Raw genomic sequence first — 18680 nt, 5'->3', positions numbered from 1 at the left:
TTTGTAGTGCATTCAACTGAATATGGGTTGAAAAGGATTTGCAAATCATTGTATTCTGTTTATATTTACATCTAACACAATTTCCAAATTCATATGGAAACGGGGTTTGCATATATATATATATATATATATATATATATATATATATATATATATTTATAAATATATTTTTTATTTTGAAGAATTTATTTGAATGTGCATGAACTATTTCTGTTCAAAATAGTTTGAAATATCACATGTTAAATGTTTAAATATTAACTGTCAGTTTGCGGTATTAAGCCGACTGTAGTACGTATTTTCTATTGTTTAATTGACAATAAAACCGCAAAGTCCATTTGACTGTCATCTGTTTTAATTATGAGACGCAATTTTGTCAAAATCATGATTTTTTTTTTACAAATGGTTTTTCATGCTTGAAATTAGAAATACTTACTTTGAAAAAGCAGTTTAATACTCGTGTGTGTTGACTACACAGCTTTGCAACAGTTGATATTCTAGTTTCAAGCATGTTTTACTCAATATAGGTCATAAAATCTCAGCAACAAGCTGTAATATCTTACTGAGATCATTTAGGACCAAAACCCTTTAAACAAGTAAAGCACTCTGCTTAGTGAGCAGAATTATCTTATCAGACAGAAAATAAGCAAATGTCAACCTTATGTGAGGTATTCAATCTTACTTAGATTTTAGTTTTGCAGTGTATATCGAATGTACTCACTTAGTTTGCCTTACGGCAGGAATCAGGATATTGCTCAACATCTGTTGAAAGGCAGAGGGTAAGCAAGTGACACAGGTGTGCTTGTGTGAGGATGCTACAACGCATGCTGATGTGGTCGATAGCTGGAGCAGAGTGTGCATCCTCTGATTGTGGCGAATATTAAAGGCCTACTGAAATGAGATTTTCTTATTCAAACGGGGATAGCAGGTCCATTCTATCTGTCATACTTGATCATTTCGCGATATTGCCATATTTTTCCTGAAAGCATTTAGTAGAGAACATCCAGGATTAAGTTCGCAACTGGAGAAAAGCCCTGCCTCTATCGAAAGTCGCAGACGATGACGTCACATGTTGAGGGCTCCTCATATATTCACATTGATTTTAATGGGAGCCTCCAACAAAAACAGCTATTCGGACCGAGAAAACAACAATTTCCCCATCAATTTGAGCGAGGATGAAGGATTTGTGTTTGAGGATATTGATAGCGACGGACTAGAAAAAAAAAAAAAAAAAAAAAAATTGCGTTGCATTGAGACGGAGTCATATGTTTTTAGAGACATTTACTAGGATAATTCTGGGAAATCCCTTATCTTTCTATTGTGTTGCTAGTGTTTTAGTGAGTTTAACAGTACCTGATAGTCGGAAGTGTACGTCCACGGCCAGTTGTTGACGCGCGGTGTCTCGGGGAAGTTGACGGCATCTGTACGGGAGGCGCAAGCTCAGCTGATATCCGGTAAGTGGCGACTTTTTAACCACAATTTTCTCACCGAAACCTGCTGGTTGACAAGTGGTCGGGATCCATGTCCGCTGGGATCCATATTAAAGTTTCAACTCCGTGAATTTTAAACAAGGAATCACCGTGTGTTTGTTTGGCTAAAGGCAAAAGCTTCCCAACTCCAACTTTCTACTTTGACTCCTCCAATATTAATTGAACAAATTGCAAAAGATTCAGCAACACAGATCTCCAAAACACTGTGTAATTATGCCGTTAAAGCAGACGACTTTTAGCTGTGTGTGTGTGCAGCGCTCATATTCATAACAGCCCGTGACGTCACGCGTACACGTCATCACTACGCGACGTTTTCAAGAAAAAAGTCCCAGGAAATTTAAAATTGCAATTTAGTAAACTAAAAAGGCCGTATTGGCATGTGTTGCAATGTTAATATTTCATCATTGATATATCAATCAATCAATGTTTACTTATATAGCCCTAAATCACTAGTGTCTCAAAGGGCTGCACAAACCACTACGACATCCTCGGTAGGCCCACATAAGGGCAAGGAAAACTCACACCCAGTGGGACATCGGTGACAATAATGACTATGAGAACATGATACTGTGATACTGATGATACTGATGACTATGAGAACATATGAGAACATGATACTGTGAAAGATCAATCCATAATGGATCCAACACAGTCGCGAGAGTCCAGTCCAAAGCGGATCCAACACAGCAGCGAGAGTCCCGTTCACAGCGGAGCCAGCAGGAAACCGTCCCAAGCGGAGGCGGATCAGCATCGCAGAGATGTCCCCAGCCGATACACAGGCAAGCAGTACATGGCCACCGGATCGGACCGGACCCCCTCGGACCGGACCCCCTCCACAAGGGAGAGTGGGACATAGAAGAAAAAGAAAAGAAACGGCAGATCAACTGGTCTAAAAAGGGAGTCTATTTAAAGGCTAGAGTATACAAATGAGTTTTAAGGTGAGACTTAAATGCTTCTACTGAGGTGGCATCTCGAACTGTTACCGGGAGGGCATTCCAGAGTACTGGAGCCCGAACGGAAAACGCTCTATAGCCCGCAGACTTTTTTTGGGCTTTGGGAATCACTAACAAGCCGGAGTCCTTTGAACGCAGATTTCTTGCCGGGACATATGGTACAATACAATCGGCAAGATAGGATGGAGCTAGACCGTGTAGTATTTTATACGTAAGTAGTAAAACCTTAAAGTCACATCTTAAGTGCACAGGAAGCCAGTGCAGGTGAGCCAGTACAGGCGTAATGTGATCAAACTTTCTTGTTCTTGTCAAAAGTCTAGCAGCCGCATTTTGTACCAACTGTAATCTTTTAATGCTAGACATGGGGAGACCCGAAAATAATACGTTACAGTAGTCGAGGCGAGACGTAACAAACGCATGGATAATGATCTCAGCGTCTTTAGTGGACAGAATGGAGCGAATTTTAGCGATATTACGGAGATGAAAGAAGGCCGTTTTAGTAACGCTTTTAATGTGGGCCTCAAAGGAGAGAGTTGGGTCGAAGATAATACCCAGATTCTTTACCGTGTCGCCTTGTTTAATTGTTTGGTTGTCAAATGTTAAAGTTGTATTATTAAATAGAGTTCGGTGTCTAGCAGGACCGATAATCAACATTTCCGTTTTTTTTGGCGTTGAGTTGCAAAAAGTTAGCGGACATCCATTGTTTAATTTCATTAAGACACGCCTCCAACTGACTACAATCCGGCGTGTTGGTCAGCTTTAGGGGCATGTAGAGTTGGGTGTCATCAGCATAACAGTGAAAGCTAATACCGTATTTGCGTATGATGTCACCTAGCGGCAGCATGTAGATGCTGAAGAGTGCAGGGCCAAGGACCGAACCCTGGGGAACTCCACACGTTACCTTAACGTAGTCCGAGGTCACATTGTTATGGGAGACACACTGCATCCTATCAGTAAGATAAGAGTTAAACCAAGACAGGGCTAAGTCTGACATACCAATTCGTGTTTTGATACGTTCTAATAAAATAATATGATCGACGGTATCGAAAGCAGCGCTAAGATCGAGGAGCAGCAACATAGATGACGCATCAGAATCCATCGTTAGCAATAGATCATTAGTCATTTTTGCGAGGGCTGTCTCCGTGGAGTGATTTGCCCTGAAACCGGATTGAAAGGTTTCACATAGATTGTTAGACGCTAAGTGTTCATTTAACTGCTCCGCAACAATTTTTTCGAGGATTTTTTGAAATAAAGGGAAGGTGAGACACCGGTCGGTAGTTTACCATGAGGTCAGGATCGAGGTTAGGTCTTTTAAGAAGAGGATGAATAACCGCTTTTTTGAATGCTAGGGGAACAGTGCCCGAGGAGAGTGATAAGTTTATAATATTTAGCACTGATGGACCTAATAATACAAAGAGCTCCTTGATCAGTTTCCCAGAAAGAGGGTCAAGTAAACATGTTGTCTGTTTTATTCCATTTACACGTTGTAACAATTCCTCTAATGTTATTTCCTCAAAACGAGAGAAACTATTTTGGAGGGCAGTATCCGCCGTGTATACCATCGTATCAGTGTTAATAGAACCCCGTTGTAGCTGGGACGCATTGTCTTTAATCTCCTTTCTAATGACTTCAATTTTCTTACTAAAGAATTGCATAAAGTCATCAGCTGAGTGGGTTGAGCTACTGGAAGGGGTCCCTTGTTGGGTTAGCGATGCTACCGTACTAAACAAAAATTTAGGATCGTTTTTATTACGGTGGATGAGATTTGAGTAATATTTAGCTTTAGCTAAGGTAAGCATGCGTTTATAAGTTATTAAACCATCACTCCATGCTTGATGGTGCACCTCAAGTTTAGCCGTGCGCCATTTGCGTTCCAGCTTTCTACATAATAATTTCTGAGCTCTAGTTTCTTCTGTAAACCACGGGGTGCGCTTTTTTGGAGCCTTTTTTAACTTTAGCGGTGCTATGTTATCAATGGTTTCGCGCAGGGCAGCGTTAAAGTTGTTAGTGAGGTTATCAATAGAGCCCACATACTTTGGGAATGGTGCCATTACCGAGGGCAGTAGGTCAGCAAGAGTTGTCGTTGTGGCAGCATTAATGTTGCGGCTGCTATAGCAGTTATTATTATTATTAGTTTGACGAACATGCGTCTGAACCTCGAATTTTATAAGGTAATGATCGGACAATACTTTAGTATACGGGAGTATCGTAACTTTGGAAACGGTGATGCCCCTGACAAGCACTAGGTCTATCGTATTACCGTTGCGATGCGTGGGTTCATTTATTATTTGTGTGAGACCACAGCTATCAATTACAGTCTGGAGCGCTACGCACGGTGGGTCCGATGGGGTATTCATATGGATATTAAAGTCCCCCATTATGATTATATTATCGGCGTGTGTCACTAGATCAGCAACGAACTCTGAGAATTCATTGATAAAGTCCGAATAGGGCCCTGGGGGGCGGTAGATAACAGCCAGGTGTAGAGGCAGCGGTGTGACAGACCTCATAGTAAGCACCTCAAACGATTTATATTTATTATTTATGTTAGGACTAAGGTTAAAGTTTTCGTTGTATATTAGTGCGACCCCCCCACCCCTTTTAAGCGGACGGGCAATATGCGCATGTGTAAAGTTAGGAGGACATGCCTCATTTAGCGCAAAAAAGTCGTTTGGTTTAAGCCAGGTTTCGCTGAGACCGATGACGTTAAGATTGTTGTCTCTGATAATATCATTAACTAACAACGTTTTGGGAGACAATGATCTTATGTTTAAAAAACCTATATTATAGGTAGTGGGCTGTTTCAGGGAATTTTTGATCAAATTATCCGTAGTAGCAATATTAATAATGTTGTGTTTATTATGCCCAGTGCATTTAGTATAGTTACGACCATATCTAGGAATTGATACGACAGGAATTTTCCGATTGTTTGATTGTTGCTTTGATAAACTGCACGCATCATGGTTAGCCTCCTCAGTAACGGGGATTTTCCGATTGTTTGTTTGTTGCTTTGATAAACTGCACGCATCATAGTTAGCCACCTCAGTAAAACACATGTCCAACTCTGAAATCCTCAAAGCAGAAAAAACTTGTTCTAATTTAACTGACTCCTTACCCAGACCAGTAGTCTCGCATTTTCCATCTAAATCCGTCTTCAGGGTGGAGGGAAGTGGTGTTCTGTGGTGATTAGCCTTCTGCTTTGTTTTTAGCCCCGCTCGACATCCGCGTTTCCGATCACACTGCTGGCGTCTGCTCCGTAGACGGCCCCCGCTGCTACTATACTCCCCTGCTTCACAGGCCGCTGGATGTAGCCGCCGACGTATTCCCATGCTAGTTAGCATGTTTAGCACGCACGCGTCTATCAGTCCAAAACGGCCCGATGTGTCCACATCCAGAAGTGTCTGGCGGTCGTACGTGATCACGGAGTGACCACGATGTGAGCCAGCCATAAAGTTTGTAGAATTGTCCGGTATTTCTGCCAAATGTTCCATCTTTAGCAGGAGCTCCGCAATGTTGCAGCCCGTTCGGGCGCCGCCATCTTGGAAGTTATCAATTATATATATATATATATATATATAGATATATTGATATATAAACTATCTATATATATATATATAACTATATATAGATATATAACTATATATAAACTATCAGACTGCGTGGTGGGTAGTAGTGGGTTTCAGTAGGCCTTTAAGAGGGAATAGAGATAGCAGGCCATGAGCTTGCGTGTTTGCAAAACCTAAAACCGAGGAGGCTTCATAATGTACACCTGCGGCCTTAAATCTTCTCACATTTGTGCTCGCTAAATGCTTGAAGTATCAAATTAAACTCCATGCTTGGTTCGTTTAGCTTTACATTGCAAATATTGTCTTGACTCGTACAGTAGTTGTATTAACAGAACAGGAAGTGGATACTCCTGTAAGCTTTGGTGTTTTTTTGCATGTCTTTAATTGTGCTTCAGGCCTTCATCAGCAGTGGCGCTCCCAACATAATCTAGCCTTGTTCCTCTCCACTCACCCATGAACGGCTGCGTTTCAAGCGCCTCCTTAAATCTCTTTTGTTGTTTTTTTTTTCCCCTCATCCGTCTGCCTCACCCCCTTCTGTTCTTCCTCCTTCTGTCACCTATGTAATGTCATCTTGTTTTCTATTGATTTGCTTTTGTTATACACCGTGTCCAGGTTACACTGCAACCTGGATGCGGTGGACAGACTCGCAGACGAGCACATTCTCATTGGGCTGTATGTGAAACTACTTCGAAACAACCCTAAAACACGGTTAGTGGGTGTGCCCCCCCCCGCATGCACACTTTCATTGCCATTTTTTAAGGGTAGTTTATTTTAGCATTCTACAAAACCCGAAACCAGTGAAGTTGGCACGTTCTGTAATTCGTAAATAAAAACAGAATACAATGATTTGCAAATCATTTCAACTTATATTCAATTGAAAAGACCGCAAAGACAAGACATTTAATGTTCGAACTGAGAAACTTAATTTTTTTTATTTTTTGCAAATCAAAGGTCCGTAATATCATCGCTTACGTGCAGTGATTTCTCCAGATTCTCTGAACCTTTTGATTGTATTGCGGACCGTAGATGTTGAAATCCTTAAATTACTTGCAATAGCTTGTTGAGAGATGTTGTCCTTAAACTGTTTGACAATTTGCTCACGCATTTGTTTACAAAGTGGTGACCTTCACCCCGGTCTTGTTTGTGATTGACTGAGCATTTCACGGAAGCTGCTTTTATACCCAATCATGGCACCCACCTGTTCCCAATTAGCCTGTTCACCTGTGGGATGTTCCAAATAAGTGTTTGATGAGTATTTCTCAACGTTGTCAGTCTTTTTTTTGTGCCAGCTTGACAAAATGTTGACATTTTAAACCAGAGGTGCCCACACTTTTTCAGCAGGCAAGTTACTTTTCAAATGACCTAGATATATATATATATATATATATATATATATATATATATTTTTTTTTTTATATATATATATATATATAGTATATAAAATATTTGTATTTATATATATATGTATATGTATATATATATATATACTGTACATAAAATGTTTGTATTTATACATGTATATATATATATATATATGTATTTATGTAAAATATTTATATTAATTTATTTGTTAACATGGTAAAAGTGTTTGATAAAAATACAAGCATGATTATCGATAGTTATAGATTCCTTATTTTCATGAAGACAAGAATATAAGTTGGTGTATTACCTGATTCTGATGACTTGCATTGATTGGAATCGAACAGAATTCAAAGTAGTGCTGATAAGTTCCACATTTTCAAATTCACATTGTGGAGGAGAAAAAAAAAAGTCCTCCTTTCTGTCCAATACCACATAAAAGTGGTTGGTTTCTGGCATCTTATTTGTCTAGCTTCCATACTCCTTTTTATACACTAACGGCAAACTCCGTAGCTTCCTAGCTTGTGTGCGCTAGCTTTCTGAGACTCTTATTGTGTCGGCGCAGGCAGGATGGAGCAGCGCTTTTATTTGTAAAGACAGGAACTGTGCGGTTTTTCTTTCGGCTTTTGACAGCTGGTACGGCGCAAGCGTTTGTTGAAATAAAAAGTGTTTCTCGCCTTCCTGCCGGTAGTTATTTTCTGAATACTAAGCGGTAGCTGCCAGCGTCATCTCACAAGATCTTCGGGTGCCAGGAATATGAAAGTGATGTCATAGTGAATATTGATGATCGCAAATTTTTAGGTCAATTTTTTTAAAGCCTGGCTATCGATCCACTGACACACCCTGTGCGATCGACCGGTAGCTCGCGATCGACATAATGGGCACCTCTGTTTCAAACATACATTAAGTTTACCTTAACTTGAATATAAATACATTCATTATGTTTCTTTAGAAATCACAATGACAATTTCAAATAAACTGTCAAAGTCAGGTGAGTGTTGCTTTGGCGTGACCCCAAGGAGGCAATGAATGGCAAGTGGAATGCAGGTAAAACACAATTTATCACCTACAAAAAAGCGAGTAATCCCAAAAAAAGAGCAAGATAGAATGGTCCATCACTGAAGGAGGGACCCAGGTGGAACCAAATAGAGCTGATTAAACAACAGGTGTGCTGACAGGACATGGAACAGAAAGTAAAGGTGCACAGACCAAACATGAAACACGGACAAACAAGAGCACCAGGACAGGAAGTTATTCTAAAAACAGAAAAAACCCAAACATAACCAAACTGTCAGTAGCAAGCCTGACATAAACACATCACCAGTAAGGGTGCAAAGTGGTTGTGAATATCCTTGTTGAATGACGACTTGCACTTGTACTGAACCTCGGACCAACTACACTCAGTGACAATAACAAACATGTTCAAATGTTGGGCTCATTGACAGCAGGACACTTAAAATTGTACTCTTATTTTGACACATTTACTTGCCAACCCGGGAACATTAATACAGAATAACATTCGGCTCTGCTCACCACTTACACCATGGGTGTCAAACTCTGGCCTGCGGGCCAAGTTTGGCCCACCATGTAATTTCATTTGGCCCTGGAGGCAATATCAAATTAACATTAGAGCTGGTCCGCCGGTATTATACAGAGGCGGTGCCGCTGTAACACCGCATTCACCGCTAATGCTCATACATGCCAACCCTCCCGATTTTCCCGGGAGACTCCCGAAGTTCAGTGCCCCTCCCGAAAATCTCCCGGGGCAACCATTCTCGTGAATATCTCCCAATTTCCACCCGGACACCAATATTGGGGGCCGTGCCTTAAAGGCAAAGCCTTCAACATTCTCTAGAACCTGTCGTCACGTCCGCTTATCCTCTATACAAACAGCGTGCCGGCCAAGCCTCATGATATAAGCAGCTTGTACACACTCATAAGTGAATGCAAAGCATACTTAGTCAACAGCTATACAGGTCACACTGAGGGTGGCCGTATAAACATCTTTAACACTGTTACAAATATGCACCACGCTGTGAACCCACACCAAACAAGAATGACAAACTCATTTCGGGAGAACATCCGCACCGTAAAACAACAGAACAAATACCCAGAATCCCTTGCAGCACTAACTCTTCCGGGACGCTACAATACACGCTACCACCTAAAAGGTTAATTTGTTCAACCTTGGCCCGCGGCTTTGTTCAGTTTTACATTTTGGCCCTCTCTGTATTTGAGTTTGACACCCCTGACTTACACCAGCCTGGGAACATGAACACAAAATAATCAGCCTTGCAGGCCACTTACAGTGAATCTTACAACAATTCACGATTCAATTCAGTTTCGATTCTTGGGGTGAAGTGAATTATATCTATATAGCGCTTTTTCTCTAGTGACTCAAAGTGCTTTACATAGTGAAACCCAATATCTAAGTTACATTAAAACCAGTGTTTAATGTAGGAGATGTTAGAAAGGGGGCGGGGTCAAAGGCATCGTAAAGTATGATAATTAATTATCGTATGTTACAGATCGATTCAGCATGGATTCTGCTAAAACACGATTCTTGATTCAAACTTATTGTCGCAATATATATTTTTTTTTTATATAGAAATTGTAATAAAACCTTTTTAAAACGGGTTACAGGTAACAAAAGATCCTCTTGGCTGCTGACGTATGACACGAGTAAAGCACAGCGATGGCCATAAAAAGATCTTTCTAGAAATCGATTCTTGAACATTATTAATCAAATCGGAATCTTAATATATAACAATCACGATTCCGATGTGAATCGATTCGAAAAGTTTGGGGCGGTTTAGCTCGGTTGGTAGAGTGGCCGTGCCAGCAACTCGAGGGTTGCAGGTTTGATTCCCGCTTCTGCCAACCTAGTCACTGCCGTTGTGTCCTTGGGCAAGACACTTTACCCACCTGCTTCCAGTGCCACCCACACTGGTTTGAATGTAACTTAGATATTGGGTTTCACTATGTAAAGCGCTTTGAGTCACTCGAGAAAAAGTGCTATATAAATATAATTCACTTCACTTATAGTCTTAGTCACCAACGCATGATATTTTTTGTCTGGGCACTCAATTCCTTGGGAAAAAAAGGCCAGCAGACTGACTAATTCGTTAAGCGCAATATTTGGCCACAAAACAACTGGGACGGTGTAAACTGGGGAAATCTTTGACGATAATCTTACGAAAAGTGGGACGTTCAAAAACCGGGGTACCACTGTATTTTAGAGTAGTCAATGTACAGCTAGTATAGAATTACTATGCACGGAAAATTAGTCAACACAGCCATTACGGTCTTAAAATCCAGCAACGCAAGTACCAAGATAATAGGTCTGGTCTGGGCCTACATGAGTGCTGCCGGCACTGGGAAGCTGTGGTTTATTGAGGGGAAACATGTACTGTGAGACTGTGAAACAGAGCATGAAACCCTCCCTCGGGAAACTGGGCCTCAGCTGTCTACTTCGTGGTTGATTGTACCATTGATGCCATAGTGACTCAGACACTGACTGTAATGTACACTATTATGTCTGCACCCATATTGAATTATAGAACAAACACAGTGTGTGTGTGTGTGTGTGTGTGTGTGTGTGTGTGTGTGTGTGTGTGTGTCTGGTTAATAATGCAACAGTGGTTCAATACCTTGCAATTTGTACATTGTGTCAATGCCGTCTTTATTTTCTGTTGTCTTGATCAGTTTGCTAGAGAGCAGCAACCATCAAGACGAGGAGCACAGCCTCATCGCACGCTACGCCGCTCGCCTGGCTGCTGATGCTGCGGTGAGACACATTTATGCACATTAGTGGTGATGCCTAAACCTAAACAGGAAGGACAGACTCAATAGCCTCGGCCTTTCCAAGTGCATTTTGTTCCCCAGCACCATCCCCATCCCTCGAGACGTGAGATAAGGATGACATCATGCGAAGAAGGTACATTGAGTTTATGCAGAGCCTCTGTGCTTTTACCAACAGGCTCAGCAGCAGCAGCAGAGAGTCCCTCCAGACCTGCCGTACTCTCTGGATGGCAACAAACAGCAGAAGCAGCTCATCGCCGAGCTGGAGAGTAAAAACAGGTAAAAACAGGTTCCTCTTATTGCCAACTTTACAACAATCTTCCTGCTGAACAAGTTGTAAGGCAATATTCAAGCACATTTTTAACTAGTAACAATGGTCAACAAACACACACATTCTCCTATGACTTGCTTCTAATACATTTCTTAAAGGCCTACTGAAATGAGATTTTCGTATTTAAACGGGGATAGCAGGTCCATTCTATGTGTCATACTTGATCATTTCGCGATATTGCCATATTTTTGCTGAAAGGATTTAGTAGAGAACATCCACAATAAAGTTTGCAATTTTGGGTGTTAAGAGAAAAGCCCCGCCTCTACCGGAAGTCGCAGACAATGACGTCACACGTGTGATGGCTCCTCACATATTCACATTATTTTTAATGGGAGCCTCCAACAAAAAGTGCTATTCAGACCGAGAAAACGACAATTTCCCCATTAATTTGAGCGAGGATGAAAGATTCGTGTTTTGAGGATATTGATAGCGACGGACTAGGAAAACTTGATTGCTTTGGGACGGATTCCGATGTTTTTAGAGACATTTACTAGGATAATTCTCGGAAATCCCTTATCTTTCTATTGTGTTGCTAGTGTTTTAGTGAGTTAATTAGTACGTGATAGTCGGAAGGGTGTCTCCACGGGTGTCTTGACACGCAGTGTCTCAGGGGAGTCGACGGCAGCTATGGACGGCACAAGCTCAGCTTTTCTTCGGTAAGAACTGACTTTTTAACCACAATTTTCTCACCGAAACCTGCTGGTTGACATTCGGTAGGGATCCATGTTGGCTTGACCGCGCTCTGATCCATTGGAAAGTTTCACCTCCAGGAATTTTAAACAAGGAATCACCGTGTGTTTGTATGGCTAAAGGCTAAAGCTTCCCAACTTCATCTTTCTACTTTGAGTTCTCCAATATTAATTGAACAAATTGCAAAAGATTCAGCAACACAGATCTCCAAAATACTGTGTAATTATGCGGTTAAAGCAGATGAGTTTTAGCTGTGTGTGTGTGCAGCGCTCATATTTCCTTAAAAACGCGTGACGTCTTGCGTACACGTCATCATTACACAACGTTTTTCAGACGAAACTCCCGGGAAATTTAAAATTGTAATTTAGTAAACTAAAAATGCCGTATTGGCATGTGTTGCAATGTTAATATTTCATCATTGATATATAAACTATCAGACTGTGTGGTCGGTAGTAGTGGGTTTCAGTAGGCCTTTAAGCCTCCTGGGGTTTTTTTGTGCTATTTCTGCTGCCTCCCAAAATGGTGCATTATTTGCACTGCAAAAACTGAAATCTAAGTAAGATTAAATATCTTAAATAAGGGTTGACATTTGCTTATTTTCTGTCTGATAAGATAATTCTTCTCACTTAGCAGATTTTATGTTAGTGTTTTACTTGTTTTAAGGGTTTTGATCCTAAATGATCTCAGTAAGATATTACAGCTTGTTGCTGAGATTTTATGACCTATATTGAGTAAAACATGCTTGAAACTAGAATATTAAATGTTTCAAAGCTGTGTCATCAACACTCACAAGTATAAAACTTATTTTTTAAAGTAATACATTCTTATTTCAAGCATGAAAAAAAATAATTATTTTGACACTATTGTGTCTCATAATTGAAATATATGACAGCCAACTGGACTTTTGCTGTTATATTTTCAATGAAACAATAGAAAATAGGTACTCATAGTAGCACAGTTGTTATTAGTGAGAATATAATTATTTTAAGGTATTTTTGGGTTCATTGAGGTTAGCTCATTTTACTTGTTTTGGAATGTCTTGACAAGCCAAATTTTGCTTAGTTCAAATAAAATACCCCTATTTTTTGTATTTTTTTTCTTGTTTTTGAACATTGACTTTTTGCAGTGTGGCATCACTTAAACCAGGGGTTTCAAAAAGGGGCCGCATGGAGGAAAATATGTGCACATGTGGGCCAGACTATTAAAATCATGGTATCAAAAATAAAGACAACTTCAGATTGTTTTCTTTGTCTTACTTCGGCCAAGAATAGAACAAACACATTCTGAAAATATTACAATAAAAATATTTAAAAAAATACCAACAGCGTTAAAGTTTAGATCCATGAAGGAAAGAAGAAAGTAAATTAATGTTTGTAACAGAATACATATACATCTGCATAAAAATGTGTTTTCTTTTGTATTATTTTTTTAAATTAATGAAGTAACGTTTGTGACAACCTTTTTCCAAAACACAATATAGAATGTGAGATATAACAGGATAATGCATACATGTATCATTTGTTTTCAAAACGGTTACAAAAAAGTGGGACCCCAAAGATTTACGGTGGGACCCCATTTTTATGAATTGATGGGGTCCCTGGGACCCCATTTTGAAAATTCCTAGTGCCAACACTGATGGAGTATTGGTGCGTGCAAAACAGCAGCAGGCAACTGTGGCCAGCAGGCCGATTCTAATACTACTCAAATATCATCCCGGGGGCCATAGATAATTAATTGGCGGGCCGGATCGGGCCCACGGGTCTTGACTTTGACACATATGACTTAAACATTTCCCCCAAAATGATGGCTTCATTAAAGAGGCTGTTTAAATTTTGCTCAAAGTAAATTTTGTCAGACCACAAAATATACCGTATTTCCTTCAATTGCCGCAGGGCATATAGTATGCGCCTGCCTTGAATTACTGCCGGGTCAAACTCGCTTTCCAAAATAATTAGCGCATGCTTAGTATTACCGCCTGGTCAAACTCGTGACGTCACCAGTGATACTTCCCATGTCATCATTTTCAAAATGGAGGAGGCTGATTTCAATACCGGTAATTTGAAATCGCATAAAGGGCAGAAGATTAAGAGCTATTCAGTAGAATTTAAAGTCCAAGCTTACATCACACTCAAATTTTTACTGCATGCCTTTGGTAAGTGCCGGAGTTAGAAGAGGTGTTAAAATAATTAGCGCATGCTTACTTTTACCGCATGCCTTTGGTAAGTGCAGAAGTGAGAAGAGGTTTTAAATTAATTAGCGCCCTGGCGGCAATTCAAGGAAATACGGTAACAAAAACACTCCATACACTAAAGATTATGTTACAATTAAATATAACTATTGTCAACATTTATAACAATTAGATGTCAAAGGGGAACTACACTTTTGTTTTAATGTTGCCTACCTTTCACAATTCTTAAGCGGGACAAGAACACATGTGTTTTTTTATGCATTCTAACTCGTAAATAAACACTAGCAAAAGTCAGGTAACAATAGAGGTAATTGGGTTTCGATCTAGTCCGCCCATACAGCGATCTAAAAAAAAAATCCAAAAACCTCCATCAAGGTTTTATTCACATGCTGTAAGCATTATGTAATATACTAACAGGCACATTCATAATAATTTGTCATTTTAAGCATACAGTGCATTCTTTTCAGCATTCGCTATTTGCTTCAGCAACAAAAATAGAAATTCTTATCATAAAATTATATTTTTTGTATATTTAAAGTTCCTCTTAATATTGTTATTCTTTGCTCATTGGCTTGGACACATCATGTGATTCTCCGTCCTCTAATACGTGACAACTAAAGGCTAATCCTCCTAACGTTGCCACCAACACCCAGCTGTGTGTGTTGAACTGCAACGTCACCCGTTCAGCATCTTAAGTCCAAAGCACTGATGTGTGTTAGCTCATCGGAGAATTTATTTATTTAAATGACATGTTTAAGATCACTCCTTAGGTTATCGACCCTTGTAATGGTCATTGGCACTAAATCCCAATACTCTGTGGCGAGGCACACTTTGTGTATTTTTTTTCAAGTGTGTGTGTGTATGTGTGTGTGTCACAGAGAAATCCTGCAGGAAATCCAACGACTGCGCGTCCAGCATGAAGAGGCCTCACAGCCGCCTCCTGACAGTGGTCAGCAGAACCCCACTCTGCTGGCCGAGTTACGACTTCTCAGGTGACTGGGGTCTCTGGGGTCCCCATCCCGCCATCCTCTCACCACGCAATAAAAAGACTTAAGCTGCGACTTGTTTTTAACATTCTACCACAACAAAATGCTGTCATCAATCTACAGCTTTTTTTTCCTCCTGTCAGGCAACGCAAAGATGAGCTCGAACAAAGAATGTCGAGCCTGCAGGAGAGTCGCAGGGAACTCATGGTGCAGCTGGAGCAGCTAATGATGCTTCTCAAGGTACAACAGACAGCGCCCGCCATCTCGTTCCACAACACATCGTGCTTCATCTCGTCACCGTTTTTTTGTGCTTCTTGCCAACTAATATATGTACAGTATTTGTACATTGAAACAGAAGCACTATGCTAAAGCGTATCAATTATATTCTCTATGACAGGACCCCTCTGTTATATGAATTACCATGAATTGATTAACGTGGACCCCGACTTAAACAAGTTGAAAAACTTATTCGGGTGTTACCATTTAGTGGTCAATTGTACGGAATATGTACTGTACTGTGCAATCTACTAATAAAAGTATCAATCAATCAATCAATATCAAGTTTTAAGCTTGCAGGCCATCCACTAGTACAATAGCAATGCTCTAAAGCAGTATTTTTCAACCTTTTTTAAACCAAGGGAGATTTTTTTTCATTGAAAATATCCTGAGGCACACCACAAGCAGAAATCTTTAAAAAGTGAAACTCAGTAGCCGATATTGACGATAAAAAGTCGACCTCGCAATTCAACCCATAAACAACCATGCATCACTATAGCCCTTGTCTCAAAGTACTGTCATGACCTGACACATCACGCCGTGACTTATTTCAAGTTGTTTTTTTTGTGTGTGTTTTCCTGTTTTGTTGGTATTTTCCTGTCGCGGTTTCATGTCTTCCTTGAGCGCTGTTCTACGCCCCTGCTTTGTTTTCGCAATCAAGACTATATAAATTGTGCGGACACTTATTTTTTGTGTGGACTTTGTTGATTGTCATATCATGGACGGATGTACTTTGTGGGTGCCGTCTCTGCTCCACACGCTGTAAGTCTTTGCTGTCGTCCAGCATTTTGTGTTTTGTTTACTTTGCAGCCAGTTCACTTTTAGTTTCGTTTTGCATAGCCATGCCTAAGCGTCAAGTAGCGCTTGCCTTTTGTTTATCTTTGGTTTAAGAATTAGATAAAAAAAATTCCTGCACGCTGCGTCCTGCTGTCGTTTGCATATTGTGATCACAACACAACGTGTTCCAGAGATCTAAAAAGCAATTAACTACCTGCAGCCACCTACTGATATGGAAGAGAATAACATGGTTACTCTACCGAGCTCTAAACAGTACAGACACTCAACAAGGGCACCTTATTTGCGGATTATAATTACTCGTGTACAAAAAATATTTTTAATCCATCCATTTTTTACCTGTTATTCCCTTAGGGGGTGCGGGGGGGGCGCTGGAGCCTATCTCAGCTACAATCGGCAATTAGGTGAAATTAGATAATCTCCCACGGCACACCAGACTGTATCTCACGGCACGCTAGTGTACCGCGGCACAGTGGTTGAAAACACTGCTCTAAAGTAGTGATTTCATCAAATGTGTTGTGCAAAATTATCCCATTTCACTTTTTTTTTTTTCCAATTCGTCCGAAAAGAATTTACACAGTTTAAACTTGATCATGCAATTCCTGAAGGAATTGCGTGTGAATGCTCCAATGCTGAAGTCAAACAAAAATCCAGAATTTTTTTTAGAACTGTTGAAGTAGAGCTCACAATTTCCAAACAGGTTTGAATATTTTGAAGTTGGAGCGGTTTGAATCAGATGAAAAATGTGGGGTTTCTGGAACTTTGAAGAATGTCTCATTGATTTCAAATGGAATTTCCAAAAATTTGGGAATTTCGGGAAAAGCGGGAATTTTTTGAAAAGGGTAAAGAACTTGAGTGGTCCGAATGAGTTGAAATGGTTGGTGTTGGAATTTTTCAAATCGGTCGAGAAATGTTGAAGTAGAAACATGTTGAATTGAGAAATGGTATTACGGAATTCCTGGAATTTAGGAAGAAACAGGAATTTTTCCAGTTTAAAAAAACACATTTTTTTCTGTCCTAATTAAGAGGATTTGTTTGATGGGGGAACAGTTGAAATGTGTTGAAAATTGTGGAAGTCGCCAGAAAAAAGGGTGAAATTAGGGCTTTGGAAAATCAAAAATTCTGGAAAATCCTGGAATTTTTTTGAACTTACAAAAAAGGTAACTCGAATTGCCAGGATGGTGGAATGGTTTGAATCGATTGAAAAATGTAGAAATGGTGGAAGTTTGCAAAATGGCCAATTCTTTTTTAATGGGAAAAATGCCCCAGAAATTCTGGAACTCTGGAAATCTCAGATTTTTGGGAATTTGTTAAGGGAAAGCCCGCGATTCCCGAATAGGCTGAACAGTTTAAAGTTGGAACGGTTTGAAAAGTGTGGAAGGTAGAGCGCGCCAAAATCTGAAGAAGAAGAATAAGAAGTTGAATAAATAGATGGATTTCGGTGTAGAATGTGTGATTGCATTGGAGCATTCACACAACAATGGATGTTTGTTAATCTAGCCAGTCAAATATACGCTCGTCCAATAGATGGCAGAATTTACTGTACCAAATTAATCTGTTTATATACTTTTTGTCACATGCTTGTTTTGTGGTGTGCCATTATATTCTCCTTAGAGGTGTCCTGGTCTAATATTGATGAGGGCCCGATGTCAGCAAAAAAAATTATTATATCAGTTTGTATCTAAAATGTATATAAGCGCTTCATATAAGAAGTCCTGCAGTGCGTTTTCTTGTGCTAAGAAGAACTTCAAGCACACCTGTGAAGTGAAAACCATTTCAAGTGACTACCTCTTCAAGCTCATCGAGAGAATGCCAAGAGTGTGCAAAGCAGTAATCAGAGCAAATGGTGGCTATTTTGAAGAAACTAAAATATAAAACGTTTTTCCAGTTATTTCACCTTTTTTTGTTAAGTACGTAACTCCACATTTGTTCATTCATAGTTTTGATGCCTTCAGTGACAATCTACAATGTAAATAGTCATGAAAATTAAGAAAACGCATTGAATGAGCAGGTGTGTCACAACCTTTGGCCCTTACTGTATTTTAGTGAAGTCATTTACAAAAGGTAAACATGGTAGGCTACTGTATGGGCTACTGGGAGATAGCAGCTACACAACAGCTAAGCAAACAATAGCATTCAAGTTACAATAAACATGCGTGTAATACGTGTTCTTAATTGAACAATATTGCAGTCTGAAACACTGCATTTGCAAAAAATAGAAAAGTACAGTTGCAATATTACTGACAAA

The 18680-nt window shown here is 39.9% G+C and overlaps 1 protein-coding gene across 1 annotated transcript in view; it reads left to right on the top strand.

The window, feature by feature from the left end:
• The window catches only part of dtna (dystrobrevin, alpha), a 65514-nt gene that overhangs the window by 36350 nt on the left and 10484 nt on the right, over window positions 1-18680 (top strand). Inside the window, 6 exon segments of the mRNA XM_061920494.1 lie at window positions 738-776; window positions 6619-6714; window positions 11071-11152; window positions 11345-11445; window positions 15254-15367; window positions 15505-15601. Of these exon segments, the coding sequence (XP_061776478.1) occupies window positions 738-776; window positions 6619-6714; window positions 11071-11152; window positions 11345-11445; window positions 15254-15367; window positions 15505-15601 (529 nt within the window).

The sequence above is a fragment of the Nerophis ophidion genome, linkage group LG14 (genome assembly GCF_033978795.1).
Source record: "Nerophis ophidion isolate RoL-2023_Sa linkage group LG14, RoL_Noph_v1.0, whole genome shotgun sequence".
Classification (NCBI taxonomy): domain Eukaryota; kingdom Metazoa; phylum Chordata; class Actinopteri; order Syngnathiformes; family Syngnathidae; genus Nerophis; species Nerophis ophidion.
This window is presented reverse-complemented; position numbering and strand designations above follow the sequence as displayed.